Genomic DNA, 17,308 nt, shown 5'->3' with positions numbered 1-17,308 from the left:
AATCTGCCCAGCAAAGAGAACATGCACTGCTGTACCTGTTGAGTTTGAGGTCTGGAGAAAAGATGAGCTTTCCTGGATGATCTACAGATCTCCACATAAGGCCCAGCATCAACACCTCTAACCAGCAGCACTCTAGCAGCTGCACCTGCAGGGATAAGTTCAGCTCCACGAAACCTGCAGAGGTGAACATGGGGTCACAGTCAATGTACATTCAATGTTTCCGCAGTATAAACTTCAGAGCCTGATGTCACCATACCCAATGCCAAGTCTCAGCTAGAGTCTCTATACTGTTCTCAGCAGTGAGCTGTGGAGGACTGGAGCTGTGTTCTCTGGAATGACGATGAAGCTCCATCCAGTACCTTTGGAATGAGTTGGAGTGGCAGAACTAATCATCCAACATCAGCGCCTGACTTCACTGATGCCCTGATGCTCTTGTGTGACTAAATGCAGTTACATTGTCACAGCCATATTTCAACATCTATTATAACGCCTTCCCAGAAGCAAAGGGGATCAAACTCCCGAATGGCTTCAGAAGAAACTCTGGATGAGCATATAAAAAGCCATTACAACATCTCCTAACCAAAGACACCTGTTGGTGTATTGAACATTTACACACACACATCTCCAGGTTCTTATTTCAGACAGCAGGATTCTGAAAGAGTGATGGAACAGTGGTGAACACTGATGAAAAGCTTAAAAAAAAAGGCAGGACGAGATGATGTTCTCCAAAGTTACCCTTCCCCACCTGCACATTCCCCGGCTGAACCTGCAGTGCTCAACCACGTACTAATAAAAATACATTACTGCAGCAATCCGGCTTCAATCTCCCAGAAATCATTTCACTCAATTTCAGCTCTGTTAACATTCCCACTGACATTCACAAAGTGTCTGCAGGAGTAAATCGACCATTTCTGAAAACTGACAGGCCTGAAACTGCTCACAAACTTCAGTGACTTAAAGGAGCAGTTCAGTGAAAGCAGATCTTTGAGTTCTCAAGTTTCCTTAGCTATGAGGCCAATGTACCATACAAGCAATGAAAGTTTATAGCTGTGTAAACCATCACACACTCTCCTCCAACCATGTGGATGTGATCAGTAATCTGTAATAGACTCACTATGTGCTTTCTGACACTGTGTATATGTGAATCTGTTTATTAACAGATTCTATCTATCTAGATTCTATCTATCTATGAATCTGTTTATTAACACATAAGCATGTTAACATAGGGGTATTTTGGATTGGTTGGTGGCAACAGCTGTTGTATAAAATAATAACACTCTGGTCAGACGAAGGGCAGAATTGTATCAGCCAGCATTGCATTACAACTGGTGTAGACTTAAATCCAGTTGCAAGCCTGGACTTGGATTTTAAATTGTTTGTAATAAACCCCCTAGGAATAAAATCAAGGCCAGTTGTGCTCTCTCAGGCTCGTGCTGCTGATGGCAGACAGCATGACCCTGGATTTAAACCAGTGATCCTCAGACCTTATTTCAGACCCACTTTACTGTTGTTCGGTAATGGACTACATTTTACACTTAAATTACATCGTCACAGTCATTCAAAAAAACAAACCTGCATCTCTATTTTTGCAGGCGTTAGCCAGACGTTTTACATTGACGTCCATTAAAAGTTAGGAAGGTTTTTACCTTCTCCTGTAAAGTTCCCGTTTTGGAGGTACGAGGTGATTCCATGACAGCAACGATATGGACAGCTGTACCCTATCTGCTACCACAGTGGTAAAAAATAACCACACAGAGACGCACCTGGTATCTTCTTGGCCCAGCTGATCATAAAGACGAGCTCTTTGTCCGCGAGGTTTGTGAGTGACATCATCATGCTGGCCTCCGTGTAGGGCTTCTTCATCTGCTGTTTCAGGTAGATCAGCGGCGGCTCTGCGTCCAGCATGCAGTAGACCAACTGTTCGGGAGACAGGCCGGACGGTCGACCCTCTGGAACTGGGTGAGAAACTGGTCGTTGGGGCTGCTGATTTCGCTGAGAATTACCTCTGACACCGGAGCTGTCCCGGACCTGCGGAACCCGGCGGTGACGAGCACCACGATAACTACATCGCTCCCTTCTTACACCTACAGGTGAAAACACAACATCACACACATCTCACACACAAGCTTCTCTTCACAGGATCTCAGCTGCAAGATTTACAGTGTATTACAGCTGTAATTGTGCAGTAGATTAAAGTCAGCTTCCTTAGTTCTGTCTTGTGCTACAAAGCTAACAGATGACTAACAAGTGATGGCGTATATCCTACCAATGAATTAATTAATTATATCATACCAAAAAATGTATTCATGAAATCCTGCCAATTAAATAATTCAAACATACACCTCTGATGTTAGCATGATAATAATTTGATTCTGTGTTAGCTACTTTAGTCTCCTAGCTCTATTCTTAAAGCAGCATTATGCGAGAATTGGTATTTTTTGCTCCTGGGCTCCCCTTACACTTGAAGAGTGCAATTCATCTCTGCCTAGATCTCATAAATACAAATCACACTTTGAGCGCCCTCTGATGGACAGCTGTACATGTGCATTTCTTGACAAGCTGAGAGAAACAGAACCGTCGGTGAAAGTAAAAGGAGTATGAGGGCTGAGACAACAGAGCAATATTACACTGAGGTTGGGTCTCCTTGCTTGAAAAAGTCTTGTAAAAGGAAGTGATGAGAAGCCATACTGTGGCATTACTGTGTGTGTGTGTGTGAAAGTCCGTAGCTACCGCAGTGTTAGCACACTGCCCGCCGACCTCACCCAGCATCGACAACACAGTGCTAGCATCACTACCGTGGTGTTAACTTGAATAGAGCTATCTATCTATCTATCTACCTATCCAATTTAGGCTACATAGTGCTGCTCTAACTTATCGACCACTATAAACTGTACAATGAGCTGTTTCCCTTACCACACTTCATCATGCCCACTTCATAGCACTTGCGCAGCCGGCAGGCCTGACAGCTCTTGCGACGGTTCTTGTCGATGGTGCACTGGTTGGTGGCTGGACAAATGTAGTCATTGTGCCCTGAAACAGATAAGGAGCATTAGGCCTACATGAACCTCCTCATCACTCACACTGTACACTCTCCTTTACTATTAGAAACCCCCACCTTGTGCTTTCACTCACTGGCTTCTTTATGCCCCATTCTCCATTCACCTGCCTTCATCACTACCTAGGTGAACAACTAAAGGCTGTAGCTCATCTGTTGCTGCACAGTTTATCACCCCTCCTCCACCCCATTCATCCCTGGTCAGTTTCTGACCACGGGACCACTCAGATATTACTGGGTGGTGGGGTCCGTTTTCAGCACAGCAGTGACACTATGGTAGTGCTAAAGGTAGTGGAGCTGGTACGCACACATCGTCGTCACTGCTAGGTTGTGTGGGGAAAGGAGGTGGGGACACCCGTCACCCGTCTAACAAGCCCCCCCAGAGCCGATCAAAAAAGGGCTCGGTTGACTCACATGATGGAGGTACGTAGAAAGAAAGGAAGTGGATCCAGAAGCGGAGTGCTACCGAGTTTGTAATACCGGTGTTTATTGGCTGTATGAGCCCCGGTTGGGCTGTAGGATGTTTCGTTAAGTTTGTTAAGTGTAAATAAGGGCACTTTTGGGTTCATCCAGTCTGCATCTGTGTGTCTCTCTGTGTAAGCCAGGTGCCAAGCCACCGTGGCCATGCCCCTTCCCCTAGATGTACCACAATCAAAAACAACCAGCTAAAAGCAGCTTTCTGGTCTAAACCTGACCACTGACCGCTGAGCTAGAACACTTTTAAATTTCGGTGAAAATCCACCGTTCATTTTCAGACTTTTGTGAAAACTCATGGCTTTCCACTGAAAGGAGTGAACCACTGCAGCCTTACTGTTTCCTAATGAAGGAGAACCACAACAGAACATAAGCAAGCTGTAAACTCCCTGGAGGGAACAGAGTGCACTGACTTCCCCTCCACAAGGACCTGTGATTATATCACGAGTGTGTGTGTGTGTGTGTGTGTGTGTGTAGAGGCAGGCATGTGAACCATTTATCTGAGGAGTAGGAGTTAATTTGTTAGAAAAAACACTCAAATGAATGAATAAACAAATAAATAATCCACTGTGATTGGTGCTCTGTGAGAGTGTTAGTTGAACCATGTCCCACAGCCCTGGAGGGAGGCCAGTATTCCCAATTCCCACCAAACACCTACTTTCACAGTCCATCATTACAGCAAATCCAACCCTGTGTTCTTCTCACCAACATATCACCAACTTTACTGACCAACAGCACACCCTGACCACTGAATCTACGTTTATGTGGGTTTATTCTAATGTTAAATAGAGTTAATTACAGGTAGACACTCACTGAGTATTCAATAATTCACCTGAACAGACTGGAGGGTGATGTGTGTTACCTTGAATGCTCCTCTTGAAGAACGCCTTGCAGCCCTCGCATGACCACACACCATAGTGATAGCCTGAGGCATAGTCACTACACACCACGCAGAAATGCAGGTCCGCTTTAGCCATAGCGTCCGAGGAAGAGGAGTTCAGGCCGTTTTCACTGTCCTCCAGCTTCTTCCCAAACAGCTTCAAATGAGATGCTAAAGAACTGCAGAGAGAGAGAAAAATATACACAGGGACAAAAGTATTGGGACACCTGCTCATTCATTGTTCTTCTGAAGTCAAGGGTATTAAAAAGAGTTTTTTCTGCTGTTGTTGGAGTAACTGTTTCTACTAGATCTTGGAGGAGTATTGCTGTGAGGATTTGATTGCATTCAGTGACGTGGTGGAGAGTTGCAAAGACTTGTTGTTGACACGTGAACAAGGTAGAGATGGAATTTATAGGATATTGGGAGGAGGGGCTTCGGGCATTTTCCTCCTCCCAAAATGTTGTTATTTCATAGCATCACTTAAAGTAAACAACACTTACAGCAGCACTACGTAACATTTTACCCTAAAAAAATCAGATTCATGTTGATGCCCCTCTCACTGTAACGGGGAGAATAGCACCGCTATCGTTGTTGCTCTGGTCTTGGCAAGCTAACTGCACTACGTAACTCCTGCATAGTCATGTCTGTGTAAGATCCTATAATATCACTCTGCCACCTTCCAGAGCCCATATCTGCATCAGTCTGTATCTCTCAGCTTGTCCTGAAATGCAGGTGTAAAGCATGTCCTATAGTGGTGGCTTAAAGTGACAATTCCACTTCCTGACTGTAGAGGGAGCCCAGGAGCAAGAACTACCATTTCTCGCATAAGGCTGATTTAATATTTGATTGCGTAATCCTTTGCTTGCAATTACTATATCACGCTGGCGATCCACTGACCTCATCAAACTCCTGCATGTTGTTTTATTCTGTGATGCCTTTTCAGGCTCTTTTTTCTCAGTGGGTGTGTTTTTAGGGCGTATGTAGAGAAGCACTGATTGAGCAGAAGTGTCTGAAGTTGAGATGTGAAGGAGGAAGACTTGTGCAAGCTGGGAGATACTGAGGTATTAAATTCCACAGTTTGTGGGCAGCGGCACTGAAAGATCTGGCTCCAACTGTAGAAAATTTATTTGAGATAATTACAGATTAGAGGGTCTACCTCAGAAGATCTAAGTGAACACACCGGTGTGTGTGGGACTACAAGGTCAGTGAGGTAAACCATGAAGTGATTTTGAATGTAAGGATGAGTATTTTACACTAAATACAGGCAAGAACATCTGCTCTTCGGCTTAATACGTAAATAAGGCTCTCCCAATTACCCTGCATGCAGTTCTCTGTAAACTGGCCATTGTAGACTCTCCAGGAGCAGCCATGTAAACTGAAGCCATGACACAACCTCCACCATGCTTAACAGATGAGCTTGTATATTTTGAATCATGAGCAGATCCTTTCTGTCTTCACACTACTGCCTTTTCCCCCTTTGGTAGAGGTTTAACTTCTAACATTGAGGAAAGGCTCACCAGCACTGCTGAACTTCAAACTTAATAAAAGTAATAAAAAAAAAGACACTATTTAAGTATGCTGACTTAAATATGTGAGGTTACTGGTGTGTGTGTGTGTGTGTGTGTGTGTGTGTGTACTGACTACTCAGACTGATGTGCAATAAACAGAAATTCTTTGGCACTGTGATGGTTAAGTTAATAAAGCTTATTTGATGTGAGTTGGCCCAGGAAAGAGTTTACCTGCCAATAGCTATTGGTGTCTTATCTATAATCAAGAACTGATCAATGTGACTTTCCTCAGAGAGTGCTGGCAATCTAGCAATGCTGCCTCAGCAGTAACACAGGACCTCCCCCAATCACTATGGGGACTGGGTAACTGACCTTCCAAATGGGGTAAAATTAGAAATAAATATAAAAAATATATTAATTTAAATATTTTTTTCATAATCCCCACATACCTTTTTTAAAATGTGACATAATTGTACCATCATCAAGATTCCTTATAAAACCCAGATGACACATGTAGCTTCACTGGTGGCTTTGGATAGTTAATAAAATGGCTATATCCATTTTGCAATGTGCAGGATTGAGCTTTATCCAGGTCCTAAAAAATTAGCCCACTTTTATTCTTTCATTTTTATTCTTTCTGTTTATGGATTTGGTTTCAAATCAAAAACACACAACTCAAGCGTCTGATTAGGACATTTTCTGTTCACTGAAGCAGATAAGCTCTTCTGGATAAGCTCTTCAGAATCTACCGTATTAAAGCTGTGGAGAAAGCAGTGTGTGCTCACCTGTTGCGGCTCGATGTGTATGGCTTGGTCTCCACCCAGGTGGCGTGTGCATGTGGTTCTCCGTACACCAGCTGCGGGGGACAGTGTAGAGCGATGGTGTGTGTCCTGTGTGAGGGCCAGAAGAGCGAGGGGCTGAGGGGAGGTCCCAGCGCAGGGCTCTCCGCGACGGGGGGTCCGAGGTTCAACGAGCTAGGTCCAAACTCAGTGTCAGCAAACGGAGATGGGATGCAAACAGCCCCTTGCTCCACAGCCAGGGAGGAAGGGAAGAAGCTAGGAAAGAGCGCAGTAGGGTCGTCCCTTTCGGGTGCTTTGGTTAGCTGAAGTCTGGGGGGTGCAGGGTCAGCAGCAGGCCCTGGAGAAGAGCTCATGGTGGGGAACGGAAATCAGGCACCAACCATCACAGGTCTGCTAACGTCCAGAATTCTAATTGAGCAAAAAACAGAAGGAAAAGAAATAAAATTGTAGGAATTAGAACGAGTATTATTCGCTCCCGGGCTCCCCCTACAGTCAGAAAGTGTAATTCACATTCACTCCACTGCAGTAAATACAAATTATGCTTTGCATACCCCTCATGGACACACAGGTGGACTGTTATTAATACCTGATTGATATTTTAGAAACAATTTATAAACAAAATATTAACTAAATAACTTCCAGCCCAGCCCTCCTAAATCAGAAATTCAGCTTCATTCATTATTGATCAGATATGTTTCGAGTGAATCTCCTCTTCCATTTTTAATAAACTGTAATGCATCCATCAGCAGCCGGAGTCAGAGAGAGCACAGTTGGCCTTGCTCTCTCAGGGGTGGGTTAATGGCAGCATTATAGTTTATTATAGTACTAGTGTGATGTTGGTCAGCACAGATGTCTGTTAGCTGTTGTATCAGAACTGGGGAGCCACGCTGGCTAACTAGCGGTGCTGCATCAGTGGCAGTGTTGGGGGCATTGCTAGTGATAGCGGGAGATCACATTGACAAATTAAGTAGAAAATGGAGTAAAATAAAAGTAGAAATAAATGATATTTATATATTTACAAAAATCTATAAAATCAGTTTTAGACATGTTTTTAGAAAAGAGAAATAAAGACAACAGACACCTCAGGCTTCAACGCTACGCTAGAGATCCTTTCATATCCTAGCTACAGTCTTCAGTAAGGACACACAGGCATCATCTCGTCAATAGGCAAGAAAATTCTTCTCAGTAAAAGTTCTGTCATGTGTCCGAGCTCGTCTGAGTTTCCTCAGTGAAACCGAGCCTGGGTCGGCTTATCCTCAGAAACACTTTCTGTACGAGGTTACTCTGCTCTCTAAGAGCTGTCCCACTAAACTAGACAGCATAACTGGCCCACACAGATTTATACCTCCACGCTGACAGCTCCAACTGCACGCAAGCTGTGTGTAATGTGTATCCAGTTTCAAGTCCAGGCCCACAAAACCTATTCCTCCTGTTCGGCGTGTCTTCCTGAAGATTAAAGCGATAGTTCATAAAAATAAAATAAAAATCCCAAATCACTCAGCCACAACTACAGGCCGAAATCCTCACACACTCTTCCCAGACTGTTGGAGGTGCTCAGTAATCTGTAATAGGCTTCATTGTGTGTGTTTCTCATTCGCTGTATGAAAGTCTTATCAGCAGAACAGTCCCCCGGTTTTCACACCTGGCGTAAACACTATAAACATGGAGCCACACAGTAGCCCGATCTCAATTTGTACTTTCGTGTGTTTTTATAAATATTGTTTCATGACAGGTTTGAGAAAAGTGCTGGATGTTTTGGCATGTACGGGGGAATGTGTGTACATCTAAACTTTGCTAAACTAATCCTTCACGCCTCACATGTGATAAATATGGACTGCAGTGTCCAGAACGCAGACATGTTTAGTGCCTCACTGGGATGAATGCGTATCAGACCATCACTGTAAATCTACTCACACTATGAACTCGCAGCCGCACAGACGGAAAAGCTCCTTCTGCTAGAGATGAAAAGATAACGGCACCAAAACTGAAAGAAAGTCTCTTTCTGTGGCAAAGGTCTCGCAGTGTGATTTGCGTAACAGTGTCAATAGAGACAGACACACAGACTGTCGATCCTCTGCATAGCCAGAGTCAACACACTGGAGGCCTAGGCAAAGAGAACAGACTGAACTCCGACCAGACTCCTCCTGAAAACAGCACCAAACCCAACAGATCTGCCTTTACATAACCATGAGCTACAGCTGGAGCTACACACTTCAGTCCCCACTGTCGTCACACCAGTGAAAGCCTGGCGAGAAAACGACCCATTTCCCATCCTAGTACATCAGCCAAGACATGTTTGCTTCCTTAGTTTTGCACTGGAGCTTCGAACAGTAGGAATTGCATAACATAATCCATCCAGAACTTTAGTACTTCTCAATTCCGCACAGCAGTGATCCTTCAAAATCTAGTAGAAAGCCTTCTTCCCTGAACAGAAGAAACAGTTTCTCCAACAAAAGCAGGATCAGCTCTTTTTAATACCCTTGATATCAATCAATCAATCAATCAACCAAAAAAGTAAGATCAAGTATATCATGAAAATCATTATCATAATCATGGGATTATGGCTTTTAACAGTTCTTCTGCAATACAGGTGAGATGCTTTCCTGCGCAGAGTTCATCCAGGAAAGGGAGGCCGAAACATGGTTTGAAACATTGGTTTCATCTAAACGGACGTGGAGAACCTCTGGCCGTTAGTGGTGTTATATGCCAGCTGTGCAGGAAATCAGCACTGAAGGTTTTAAAGCACATCTCATCGTCCAGCTCAGCATTTTCCATGCCTTAGGCCACTGTGTCCTGAAGGTGGAGTTGAGTTGTCTCACAGGCTCCTACAGCTGATTTCCAGAGTTGCTCCAATGATGGAAACACCTAGTTTCTGTTAATAAGAACACATGAACTTCAGCAAGTAGCAATTTACTGCTCAGTGCTGCAGAGTGGCGTTTCTCCAGCACGCGAGCGGCGTTTAGGACTGAGATCAGCAAGAGCTTAAAGCAAGAGCTCGGTGGAGAGAAGAACAGATGAGCTTCCTCACGAGGAGATTGTCAGCCTGCAAGTTTGACCATATTCTGGTTTCCACGCAAACACAGAGGCGCTAACGTGAGCAGGGGGGGGGTCAGGTAAGATATTTTTTACTGGGAAATGATCCCAGTGTTTGTGTTCTCATGAGTCTGAAACCACCTTTCTCTTTAATAAATGGCTTTTATTCCACAATCAACTTTATTGCTATCTTTTAATTCCCCATCGCTCTCCCACTGAGACGCAGCAGATCATTAACACGGCGCTGAGCTCTGCAAGGAAAAGGTCACGAATCTGAAACAAGTGAAACTAAAGTCAAATAAAAATGATCAACAAAGTCAGACACATTGAGGATGGCTCAGTTATGCTTACTGGTTAAACTCGGGGTTGGAAGGGTCAGTATAAATTTCAGATATGCAGGTGAATCTGTATTTGGAGATTTTAAGCTTTTTTGCTTCAGATTTCCTTTGTATCAGAAACTGATCATGAAAATATATGAAATTTGATAAAACTCAGCCAGAACGTTCTACGTTCAGTAGAATTTCCTTCCCACACTAGTGAGGGCGGACCAACACACGCCCCCTCCGACGCGTGTGTAGTCAAGCCTCTCATGCTAGCCTCCGATGGCTAGCAGTATGACCGGATCTGAACCAGCGATCATAATGTCACCGCCTTGGTCCGCTGGCGCCACTCGGGACCAAAGCATCGGTTTTTAAATTAGTTTTAAATTTATGGCTTAATAAACTGGTGATTAAAAATAAAAAGTGAACTAAGAGAACCTGCAGTGATCCACTGTTCAGATTTCTGCTCTGTTCTTGTATTTCATTAGATTAGGCCTCATTTGCATATTTAAACAGAGCACTTCAGAAAAACCTGCAACGTCTTAATGTGAGCAATTAACTGGTCTCGTTTTAATGGGGATCTCGATCCCCATTAAATCTTCTCGATCTTCTTTACCCTGTTCTTGTTCACCTGTGGAGTTTTAGCCTAGTGCGAACTAAAGGTCTAAATCTGTGCCACGTTTTGGACAAAAGTACAAAGGCTACAGTGAAGCTGCTGCTACTGTTTATAGCTACCATGTTCATCAGTCCACACAATGTCAGAAACCACATTAGCCGGTCATTTAGAGATTACTCAACACCTCCACATGTTTTGATGTTAGCACCACGCTAACAGACGTACATACTTTTTGCTTACTTGTTAGCTAGCCTACACTAGCATCGTCTACACAAACCCAAGACACCGAACAGGTTTGGGCTAATAAGCTATGATTAGGCTAAAATTCTGATCATTTCGCTAGACTATCCCGTTCAGCTCGAACAGATGAGTTAGAGGCAGAAAGTAACAGAGTTGGGAGGAAGCAGGAGGGCGCTGGGGGAGTGAGGAGAAACCCAATCACACTAACATAAGGTCAGGCTGACTGTCTGTACACAAGTGTTCATGCACATTTGTGAGTGCGAGTGCGAGTGTGAGTGCGAGTGTTCCTCATGGGTTCAACCAAAAGCAGCCCGACTTCGGTGTATCAAAGGTTGTTCTGCTTGTCGTCAAAAACATTTATTCACCCCACATGTAGTTCCAATGGTCCAGAGCAGCGTAAAGCTAATGACTGCGGTCAGTAAAGTACAGCAAGGCTGCAGTAATCAGTCTCATGCTGCAAGTAATTATACTCATTCTTTCCATCGGCCACCCGCTTCATTTCAGGGGCTGCCAGCTGCGGTGAGGCTGTAGAAGCATCAGAAATGCTCCAGCCTTTCAGAAAGTCCTAGAAAGAGAGGAAATAAGTGGCCTCTACAGCCAGGTGTGAGGATGGCATGAGGGTGAGAGACAGTGGTGCTGAGAAGACGCTGAGAAAGTGAAGTGAAAGTAACTGGACATGTCGCTGCAGCACCCAGCCCAGAGACTGGATGGCCCGTGCTCAAGCACACCTCAAACTAAGGCTGAAGGGTGTGGTAATAGGCTGACAGGTGACAGTCCAAACGCACTGGACGCTGCCGGCGGAAAGGCACTGCTAATAGAGCGGGATGTGCAACAGCAGACGCACCTCAGCTGAGGAACATGTAACCCGGTAACAACGGCTAGTTACGATAAAGTCCCTTTTACAGACTGTTTTTACGGCTGTTCTGACTCTCATTTTCTCATTTACTGATTAGATCCAGGTTTTTTACCCACAATCCAACTGAATCTGATCTTTGTGTTTCTACAAATAGTACAGCTCTAAAATCAGACTAAATTCTAATCTGATCTACTTTGTTTGGAGCAACTTTTTAAACGAGTGTTTTAAACTTACAGTCCAGTCTGACTGACCCACCTGACCATGCATCTCCTCTACAACTCACTTAGCGTTGGTGCATTAGCTTTAGCATTAGCATTAGTCTCCTCCTCGGTTCTGACTGCGCCGTTCAGAGCTGGTTCAGAACCAGAGAAAGGAGAGTGGTTCTCTCGCTGGTAGAACAGAGCATTTCCACCATGGTCTGGTTCTTAATCAGGCTGAATTCCAGAGTACGGGATTGGGGGAATGTCAGATCTTTCCAAATGGAGAGAATGGGATGGAACCACTGGGCAGATCCCCCACTTCTGACAGATTAACTAACTCACTCTTTACCTGCTGCTCTGGGAGACGTCGGCTGTTGCTGCATCTCTCTGGCTCTGAGGCTCTGAGCTAAGTCTTCCTCTTCCTGAAGATTTCACTATTTATGGTAGAATGGAGAGTTAGCATTAGAAGCAACTTTAGTTTTGGCTGCTAACTGGTAACGTCGCAGCTCTTATCAGTTCAAATAAAGCTGGGTTTAGTTTTACTCACTCAGATAACGTCACACATGAACTCTGCCTAGAGTAGCTTTCAAAAAATCAGAGGTTCGCCTGCAGCAGCTGAGGATCATGACTATTAATGGCGCCTAGAGAACAGCAGATGGCTCTCTGCTGCAGCAAACCTAAGGATGGGAAGTGGATTTTAAAATAGATCGGATGAAATAATAATAAAATGCCTTGACCGGATCGGAACATCCCTAATTGATTTGTTTCATCCAAATCCAAAAGCAAGAAGGACACGCATTAGGACATCCTCAGACCGCAGTGTCAGATTTCGGACATCAGACTTTCGGGTCTGTATGACGAGTTAAATCGTGTGTTGGCTCCTTTACATCAGAGAAGAAGCCATAGATGGTTAGGTTTGGAGTGCAGTTGCTGTTCCGGTCTCTAAATCAGTGGATAAACAACACCTTCACAGCCAAATTAAAGACGAGGGTGACCTAAAACCACACTCGTTTTTAAAAAGTAGAATTTCCTGGCATTTATTTGATGGTTCAGATTTTAAAGGGTTAAGTAACCTCAGCACCACTGCAGAAGATATACTGGGTGCGCTGGTATCTACAACGATTGAACATGCAGCGTATCGTAAGAAATATTGAAGCGAAAGCCTAAAAGAACATCCTGTGAGGTGAGACTGAACCCACGTCTCCTGTGAGATCTCCAAAAGCAAAGTATCACACCTGTTCAGTCGGCAGCTGTGTGACGTAAAGCCTATGATGTAATTTATGGTCAAAGTCTTCTTAAGGTCACTACCATCAGGTCCGTGTAATTTTGGAGACATGAGCTGCGCAGGGTTTAATACAGTCTAGTCTTGGTAAGAGCTCCAGGATCTTCAACAAACCCAACAAGCTCTCATCACACCAATGCCCAGGCCTAAAATATTGGTTCCTACATGGTTCTTGGCTTGGATGCATGCTTCCAGGATAAAAATCGAACCTTAGACATCAATCCTCACACTCACATAGATTACACCATAATATCAGAATCATATCAGCTATCAACAATCATGACAGCTGTTATATAAAATATAATTTATAATTTTCTCAGTATCTGTGAGATGTTGTGATTTGGATGTTACTTCAAGCCAATATTTGATAAAGGGTTTGTTGAGCCCTAGAAAACTCTGATACAGTTGGATTTAGTCCAAATCTTACACTTAATAAGTGTTTATCTTTAGGCATCAGATATCAGATATCCTCATGAAAAACACCATGCGTCACAGCCCACAATTCTCAAGTGCATGCAAAAATTTGATCACCCATGATCACAATACCTTTACAAGGGATGTAAGTAAACAGCGATATATATTGAAGTGTCTGTGTCTGCGTTACCTTCCGGCTCTCTTCTTTCAATTAGGCTGTTATAGTCAGACCTGCTGACATTGCTCAACATTCTCCCTTCTCCATAAATCCAATCAGAATTAATTAGCTAATTAACTAATCTCTTTACCGTTTGATTGCCAAAATTTGATGAAATCAAATAATTCTCAGATCGTCGTCCATTAACTAAACTTTTCTGAAAGGTAGAAAATAAATCATCGAGAGACCTTCTAAAAGCCTTAAAAGCTTCTTTCTCTGTGCTGCAACTCCACATCCTCCAGATCTACACGCCTGTCCAGCTTAACCACAGCCAGGCCTTATTCACTCCTATAGGTATGAGATCATCAGTTATACTGATCCTTAATGGTACACAAAGGTCACGGACTGGACCTCACAGCTTAGTCTGGGTACAGACTAACCGGGTTCTTTTCATTCAGCTTGGACAGACAGTTCTGCCAGTTACAGTGTATCCCATCTAGAGCTGTATATACAGGCTCAGCCTCAGGGTAGTTAATACAGCCGGTGGTTTGATAATTAAGCAGTACAGTGTGATCGTCAGCGTGTCCAATACGTCCTCAAGTGTCGAAGTCAGATTTTCGCTGAAATACAGCACCTGAGTCTCTCTCTCTACACGAAACATCAACAGGGCGAGAGAGAGAGAGTGAGAGAGAGAAGAAAGAGGAGCAAGACAAACTACCAAAGCTACACTCCTAAACCACTACAGTTCCCACAATACCATGCAAATCCAATGGCTGACAGCTTAAGGATTCTGGGTGGCATGTACGCTTGTGAAATGACTGTATTTACCCTAATAGCCCTAATACACCTGCTGTGTGTTCCCTGTGCACTAACCCATGATCCCGTACTGTTATGGTACGGTACGAATACATGGGCCGCTACACCTCTAGAAGTTTTACACTTTAACTGTTGATTTAAAAGTTTTGCAAAAGTTTTGATTGTTTAAAGTTTTATCTTCTAACTCTGGTTTTAATTATTTAATTTTGGATAATAGATTTATATTAGGGCCGGGCAGTATGACCAAAAATGTGTAGTGCAGTATTTCTTCCCAGTATATCATGGTATTTTCATTTATTCATATATTATTTAGAAACTGACTTTAAATTGACTAAAGAATTGCTAAATTCATTAGAAGGAATTTTAAAAGGTATATAATCTGGCCTCTGGTATATTCACATCAGTTTTATAGGCCCTAAAATAGAACCCTGAGGGACTCCACCACCCAGTATGTAAGAAACGCAGACTGTAGGGCGAATTTTAAACAGTATACCGAATGAACTGCCATACTAATTTCTGCCCAGCAGTCACTTCTCTTTGTTTTTAATGTATTTTATTATTCTTTCTTACTAATTCAGTCTTCATTTGTGTATATCATCCGATCTTAATATTTATTCTCTCAATCCCTGTTTACTGTAAATGCTCAGCTGCATTGAAAATAGGGGTCACCTTCAATGTACTTCTGAGTGAAAACAAAGTTTGGTTGACGGATTAAAGTGTGGTAAGATATTTTAATACTTCCTATTGTGAAGCTGCTTCCAACACCCGGCCCTAAAGGCTTTGCCACTCAGCACAGAGAAACTGGCCTCTGGGGCCGGACAGGCGATATTAAGCAGAGGTTACGGCCTGTTCTCGATGCACCGTTGGTCTTTGGTCAGCCGCTGAGTGTGTGCATGATCTGGAGCGTCGCCATAGCAAAGGGAGTGGAGCTAAAGGTGAAGGGGCTCATTGCCAACTCTGTTAATGAGACGCTATCAGAGACACAGTGTTCCCATAGAGTGGAGTGCACACACACACACACACACACACACACACACACACACAGTCTCACTCACTGAATGGTACTGCGAAAGCCTGCGTAATAAGCCTAGGCAACACATCCGCTTCACAGAATTCTGTCCGTTTTTTTTCCCACCATCAAAACTAAGATTAGATACCAAAATCCACCAAAATGCACTACATGTCCAAATGTTTGTGGACACCCCTTTTAATGCCAATAGAATAGAAACCTATTGGCACTATGTCCAAGACCAGGCGTGGGCTAGAGGGGTATAAAGCCCCCCAGCATTGAGCTGTGGATAAGTTGGGGAGTTGAGGATAATGAGGTGGGATGGTGATGATCCAACAGTAGAGACATCAAAGCAGGAACCTAAGACTTCAGAAGAACAATGAATGAGCAGGTGTCCCAATACGTTTGTACAACCGGTGAACCAGCAACAAGGTCCACTTCACAACTTACAGACCTTACAGGATCTGCTGCTGATGTCTTGGTGCCAGATACCACAGGACACCTTCAGAGGTCTTGAGGAGTTCATGTCTCAAATGGTCAGATGTGGCGGCACTACTGGGGGAACTACTTAATATTAGGCAGGTGGTCCTAATGTTATGGCTGATTGGTGGATATATCGCTAACTGAAACCTGATCTATAGTGACATGCAGAAGTTTGGGCACCCATGCTCTAAATATCTGTTACTGTGAGAAGTTCAGTGAGTGGAAAATGAACTGATCTTCAAAAGGCAGAAAGTTAAATGTGAAGTATTTTGAGGGAGGCTGGTGTATTAGCGTACTGTGCAAAAGTTTGAGCACCCCAAAAGACCTGAGAAACAGAGGGGGTTTGGGATGGTTTCATTGTACCAGGAGTTTTGGTTGTACTGGGAGGAGTTTGGTTGTACTGGGAGGTGATTTGGTTGTACTGGGAGGTGATTTGGTTGTACTGGGAGGAGTTTTGGTTGTATGGGAGTAGTTCTGGTTGTACTGGGAGGGATGCTGACCATGCAGGGTGCCCAAACCTTTGCTTTAAGGCCTTTTCAGGATTGGTTTAATCTTTAACTTCAAGACTTTTGGAGATCAGGTCATCTTTTACTCGCTTCATTTTCACTGTAATCAGGGGAGGTTTTGCACGGCACTTGTGCTTGTTGTGCCTGGACTGCTGGGCTCTGTTTCTTCTCTTTAAATGAAACTAAATGGATCTTTACAGTGCAGTCAACGTTCTCCAGACAGACCTTCTCTCAGGTTCAGGCCTGACCCGCAGCTCCGACTGGTGCAGCTTTGCATTTATTAAAAGCGGCGTGATTAACAGCCTTCAAACCACACTGTCACCTCATAGTGCTGAGAGCCAGACACGGGGAACAAAAGGCCAAGGACAGCACACACACACACACACACACACACACACACACACACACACACACACACACACAAAACTCCTGCTTTCCGTCCTAATAAGGATTCGTTTGCCTGTTTAAAAGCAATTCTGCTTGTTTACACATTAAAGCAAATCACATTTACACACTGCCCCTTTAACTCAATTCTACTCAATCAGCTCCGTCACGTTTGGGGTCTGAGGTCTGCTTTGGTAATTTTACACTGAAGCTCTACGTTCTCCGAGCTCTGTTCTTCAGACTAGCTCACAAGATCTCACCTACTTTCTTTCTTC

The 17,308-nt window shown here is 43.8% G+C and overlaps 1 protein-coding gene across 4 annotated transcripts in view; it reads right to left on the bottom strand.

Annotated features, from left to right (window-relative positions):
* Positions 1-17,308, bottom strand: part of esr2b (estrogen receptor 2b) — a 43,902-nt gene that overhangs the window by 20,196 nt on the left and 6,398 nt on the right. For all 4 annotated transcript variants that reach the window (XM_072677322.1, XM_072677325.1, XM_072677324.1 and 1 more), the window contains exons 2-6: positions 6,703-7,125; positions 4,392-4,588; positions 2,914-3,030; positions 1,764-2,084; positions 36-174 (exon numbers count right to left, since the gene is read on the bottom strand). In XM_072677322.1, coding sequence (XP_072533423.1) covers positions 36-174; positions 1,764-2,084; positions 2,914-3,030; positions 4,392-4,588; positions 6,703-7,070 — 1,142 coding nt within the window. In that variant the 5' untranslated portion in view covers positions 7,071-7,125. The remainder of the gene's footprint in view (positions 1-35; positions 175-1,763; positions 2,085-2,913; positions 3,031-4,391; positions 4,589-6,702; positions 7,126-17,308) is intronic.

Source organism: Salminus brasiliensis, chromosome 4 (genome assembly GCF_030463535.1).
Source record: "Salminus brasiliensis chromosome 4, fSalBra1.hap2, whole genome shotgun sequence".
NCBI classification, from domain to species: Eukaryota; Metazoa; Chordata; class Actinopteri; order Characiformes; family Bryconidae; genus Salminus; species Salminus brasiliensis.
This window is presented reverse-complemented; position numbering and strand designations above follow the sequence as displayed.